The 5,858-nt window shown below is 30.4% G+C and overlaps 1 protein-coding gene across 2 annotated transcripts in view; it reads right to left on the bottom strand.

Moving 5' to 3' along the window:
* The window catches only part of LOC108628831 (talin-1-like), a 51,499-nt gene extending 46,777 nt beyond the window's left edge, over nucleotides 1-4,722 (bottom strand). The window contains exons 1-2 of one of the 2 annotated variants that reach the window (XM_026816768.1): nucleotides 4,631-4,722; nucleotides 168-190 (exon numbers count right to left, since the gene is read on the bottom strand). In XM_026816768.1, coding sequence (XP_026672569.1) covers nucleotides 168-190; nucleotides 4,631-4,718 — 111 coding nt within the window. In that variant the 5' untranslated portion in view covers nucleotides 4,719-4,722. The remainder of the gene's footprint in view (nucleotides 1-167; nucleotides 191-4,630) is intronic. The other variant, XM_026816769.1, reaches the window with a different exon arrangement.
* Between the last annotated feature and the right edge of the window lie 1,136 nt (nucleotides 4,723-5,858).

Here is a 5,858-nt window from a genome sequence, read left to right on the forward strand (position 1 = left end):
GTAAAGGAATTTCATAACTTTTTTTTATCTTATTCCAGTGCATTTTAAAGAGAGGTGTTCCTTCTAGTATAGAGAAGATTATTATGGAACTTAAAGAACATAATAGAAACTCGTTACAATTTAACAAAAAGAAAACAGACAAAGAATTGTTTACATCTTGTACCTACTCTGTGTCCGCAATAGAAGGCGGCTAGCATGAAAACAAATTTAATCGTAAATAACGTCAACTATTATGTCAATATTTATTATAGCGACTGTTAAAACTCGCATCAATCAATTATGCTGCTATAATTTGTTTCAGGAGTGTATCAGGTCATTTCATAAGATTTTGCGTAGTTCTATTCTCCGATTTCAACAGAACAAAATAAATATAAGAAAACTTAAATGTTTAACATTGTACCTCTCTTTTTATTCACTTTTGTTCATAATTTCATTGAGTAATCATTATTTCATTTTACAGAGACATTTGCAATTAGGTAAACTTGTTGATCTAGCCACTGTCTAAGAACTCATTCCATTTTCCTGACAGACCGTCATTCAGGAAGAATTTCTATGATTATTTATACTTTATTTCGAGGAACAAGCAAAGATATTTGTAACAGGAAATAAATGTGGACGAGTCAGTTACTAATGGGACCAACGAAAGTGTTTCAAGGCAACAAAATGAAAAATTGCTAAAAAAAATTTTAGGTGAAGCTAAGCAAAGATTTATGAAATGACCTGATACGTTGTAACGAAACTGTCGAGATATGTACAACTGTAGGCGATGCTCCATTCTCGCAAGTTTTGGTTACGATAGGAAATTCTTACCATCGGTGGAGCGTGAGCAATGTTCACCTGGCCACTGACAGTCGTGTATTGAGCACCGCCCATGTGCCCGGTCCCGTACGGTCGAGCCCCTACAAATTGTATCATGCAACAGCTAGATATCCCAAGTGATCACATTTACAATAAAGTGTATGTACAACAGAGATGGGCAGTTTATTAATTGTATGTATCAAGTTGGTGCATGAGAAATGTAGTTTTGCTTTTTAAATTCAAATTCTCTAATTGGTAATCATCCCTCATTGTCTACTAACTTTTAATGGAAATAAAGCTGTGCTCTGTCGACACTCTCTACCCTTTTCTCGTAATCTCATTGTTTATTATTCATTGATTCAATTTAAACATGGGATTGCTTGATTGGAAATAATTTGTATGCCAGCAGAATCAAGGGGCGCGGTAGCGGCCCGAAGGCAAGTTTGAGCCAGTTTGAGGTACGTCAGGGGGCAGCATTGCTGTCGGGTACCGCGTACCCTTATATACACGTAAATTCGACATTTTCAATGTCTTTCGTGTTGATAATACAGACATGGCAATGTTATTAGAATACATTGCAACAACATGATAATTGAAATAATAGTTGTGAAATTTTTAAATAGGATTATTATAAAAATCAATGAAAATTAATTGAATAGCAATCAAACAAATTACTCGAAGAAATCTAATGAAATATAGCATTAAACGAATTTACAGATTTTGAGTTTTGGATAATTATCATCTGGGATAGCTTGATAAATCATTAAGTAATTTCATTATCTGTCATAGATAATAATTATCTGGAGTATGAATCCCAAAGTCTAATTTTTTTAATTTTAACAAGTTGACTGGAATGACTGGATCAAATGGGATATTTGGGTTGATAGTTCCCAGATTTTTAGTATCTCTCCATGAACAGAGAAATGTAATTATAAAAGTGATCAATTATTTTAAATAGGTCAGAATGTCTGACCTATATTAATTTTTCATGGTTCTGGACAGTCTACTTTGGTATTTCATTCCGGTGGTTTAATACCTATTTGATACTATATGATACGTACTATGAATTATTTAATACCCTAAAGATTCAGAAAAAATTCTTCAAAATTGATGGTAATAAAGTTCATGTTAATTGTGAATGAATTGTTGTATATACATCGAAAATATTGCTAGATAAAATATAGAGTGCTGATATAGAAGAATCTTGTACAAATGTAGTTTGTCCAATAAACTTAAGTACTTTTTTACTCCAAAGAGTGTACAGTATTATAAATTGCATTAATGCGGAGCCCTTATCTGACAGTGCTATGGTGATATTTCAAATAGAAATATAAGATTCTTATTACATGCAAAAAAAACAGAAGTATTGTTAATAAAAGTAGGTGTTGTTTCTTGTGAATTATGAATGTTGATTCCGTGAAGAAAAGATTATCCTTACGAAATGACCTTTCTTTTTTATATAAATTTCATTTCTAAAAACTTCGATTATGTATAACTTTTCACAGATGTTAGAAAGAATCTGAGAATGCATACATATATGTGCACTAAATCCTCATGAATGAAAAATCGAAATATATGGCTCAGAGTCATGAAAAATTGAGATAGTTCAGACATCGTGACGTCAGAATCGCTGATCACTTTCACAATTACATTTGTCTTTTCATGTAGCGATACTAAATAATTAATAATAGGTCTCAAATAGTACCAAATCGGTATTAAATCCTGATGAATGAAAAACGAAATATATGGCTCAAAACCAAGAAAAATTGAAACGGTCCAGATATCTTGACGTCAGAATCGTGGACTGTAATTACAGCTTTTTTCATGGAGAGATACTAAAAGATTTATACTAGGTATCAAATAGTATCAAATAAATACTAAATACATGGGAAACATCAATCCAAGTATCTCATTTGATCCAGTCATTGTGATGGACTATGGACATAGATTCTTTTAATAAAAGCTAAATATCTACTGAGAATAGCTTACTCGAAAATAATTTGTTAATAGCTATGAGAATAAAAAATAAATAAATTACAAGAATACACAACAATGAAACTACTATATCTCATAATAAGTAAAAAGTTCAATAAATTTTGTCTTAAATACCCTCAGTCTTTAACACTTTAACATTTTTTTTAAATTCTGTTTAGCATACCAAATTTTATGAAAATCTGAAAGAACTTCCTTAAGTCTCTAAATGAGAGACGAATACTCTGATTTTGTTGATTAAGTTTCAATCTATCTTTTACGTTAATAAATATCGACATTTAGTAAAACTATGCTAAGCTGTGTAATTACATACATACATGTATGCAAAATGTATTGGAAATTGATATAAACTATTTTCCGCCCATCGCTGATAAATAGGGATGATATAAACCGATTTTTGGAATCAACAAAAGCTACATACAGTATGTACAAACAATAGTTAATGATTCATTAACACTAACACAAATAGAGGTATACACATAGTACGTATACACGTGTAGTACTTTTTGTTTCCCCTTAATGAAATTAAATTTGCACAGACAATATGAAAATAGAATACAATTAAAAACTGGAATAAATATACGTTAAATGTAGAATCAATTGAAAAACACTGTATATGTTATATAAAAAGAGAAACAAGTGAACATAAGTTGAAAATTCGTAAATTAAGTTGTACACATATTTTTCAATGTAATAAACTAAATTTATACATAATTTAATAAACTAAATTAAAAAATATTTATACAATGTTAGTGAAATTCATTCGTCACTTGGATAAGAAATTAATTCTTAATGGAAAAAAACGTTAACAACAAAAAGTTGCAGAGAAATGCAAACACTTTTGAGCCAACGCGCAAAAGCATGTACTTTGATTATTATCGTACTAATTACAACACAGATATCAAAATTCAGTGTCTCATTTTTTTTAATCCTTCATATTTTTGAGAAACTAGTAATTATTAACATATTATATGGTTCTCTTAAAAATATAGAACAAAATAAAACTGTTTTATTCCAAAGAACAACTAAAAATCATCCAAGATAATTTATGTAGAGGCAAAAATTATAGCACAAGTCAAGGAAGATGATCCCTCGTACAAAAAGAAGTATGACAGATGTAAAATAAGTTTTTTCCATGCGAAGTTTCGTCCAAGGAAAAATGTTCATGATAATTGTTTTGTCATACTTTTCACACCCCATTAAAAATTGTATTCGAGTAAAGCGAATTTTCTGCTTCGTCTCGATATGGTTCCAAATAATTTTAGAGATAAAAATTGATTTTTAGTTATTTTCAAGATAAAGATTACAATTCTCACACATTACGGAAAGATTAATATTGCAATTTAAAAAAATTCAAACTAATCGAACCGTCTGCTTTAATTCTCAAAACAAGAATGTTTCCAAATAATTTCAGAGACAACATGTGATTTTAAGGTCTATTCTACTTCTGTTCTCTGTCTTTCCATTTTCTAATTTTTTTACCAGTAGCACTAATTGACATTTCTGTGATAATTCTTGACAATTTCGAAAATTATGACTTAATCCCAATTTCATATGAACTATCTGATTTTAAACAAGATCCTCGATATCGATTTGCTGTGAAATAGCCGTTAAGATAATTGCATAATGTTCGCTTGATCATGTAATTCTGAATAGAAATTCAAAATATGTTACATAACTTTTTGACGAAAATAAATATTTTTAAATGAAGAATCAAGAGTGGGTATCATTTCTCTTTCTACAAACTAGATAGAATAATTTATATAAAAAAAAGACACTGAATTTTAGAATGTACTCTATGATGGAAAGTATGAAAGTTTACTATTTTAGAAGAACTTACCATCTCCACCGGCTCTTATAACAGCAGGTATGGCAACAGAAACAGCTTCTACGTTTCCTTTGCCAATGTTGCTGGTCTCGTGCTGCATTATCGTTGCTCTATAAAAATAAATACATATAAATAACAATCTTACTCATAATAAAATATTATCTACTTAAGCAAAGGTTCATTAAAATCGAGTGGCGCTGCTAAGATCCATAAACAACAAAATTCAGATTTTTTCGATTTTCGGCCTAAAATTTAAATAACCTGAGAAAATTCAACATTTTCCAATGCATCCAACTTTTTTATATCTTGACAGATTTTAACGAAACTTTCTACGTGCATACAACATCTGCAGAAGGCAGGTTTCAAATTTTTATTAGAGATTCGAATAAGAAGATTTAAAAATTGTGCCCTTTGTGTTTTTCTTCGTAAATCTGATCTACAGCAATTTTCTTTAATAGTTTGATATACATCATATAGTCAACTAATCTCTCTTTATCTAAAAAAATTAATTCGTTAAATGTTAAAAAAGTTATTCAACTGTAAGATGTCTACGAATATTTATGGACCTCACTGTGCGTAAAAGAAGAGAGACACATTATTTTTTTAAATATAGTACGTTCGTTTTTTTTATATCGCACTAGAAACGTTCAAGACGTATAAAATGAAAGATTTACTTTAGGCGTCGTGCCTCTTTTATTTTTGCTTCCACATATTTCTTTTGCTTCTGCCTTAGAAATTCTTCCATCACGTCACTTATATTAGTTTTAGAACCTAAAATTTGTACTATTCAAATGATTTAAAGAAAAGAAAATAAATGTATGAACTTTTGTCAATTCACAATGTAAAGTTGAACACAGTAAGCCGAGAAGTGTAAATCTTAACGTCCATCAGTTGTATACAATGGTTCTAATAGAGCTTAGATAGTTACTCTAACAAGCATTNCCTAAGACTTTTCATCGATCTGCGCCAGATTTTGCGTATGTATACTTTAAGACAGTGTTTCCCAATATGTGGCCCCACAAATTGCTCCCCTGTGGGGCTCACGCCTCACAAGTGAGTAATTTGATTATTAATGGAGCAAATTAAAAAATGGACCTCTCAAAAATTTGTTAATTGTTTTTCCTTTTTCTTCATAACATAATAAGAGTTTCCTACAAATTTTTTTCTTGTGGCCCCCGAAATTTTTACCGCTTGGGGCCCCCATTGGTCTTAATCCGCCGCTGATAATATGCGACCAATA

The sequence above is a fragment of the Ceratina calcarata genome, unplaced genomic scaffold (assembly GCF_001652005.2).
Source record: "Ceratina calcarata isolate Rehan_Ccalc_2016 unplaced genomic scaffold, ASM165200v1 scaffold540.2, whole genome shotgun sequence".
Classification (NCBI taxonomy): domain Eukaryota; kingdom Metazoa; phylum Arthropoda; class Insecta; order Hymenoptera; family Apidae; genus Ceratina; species Ceratina calcarata.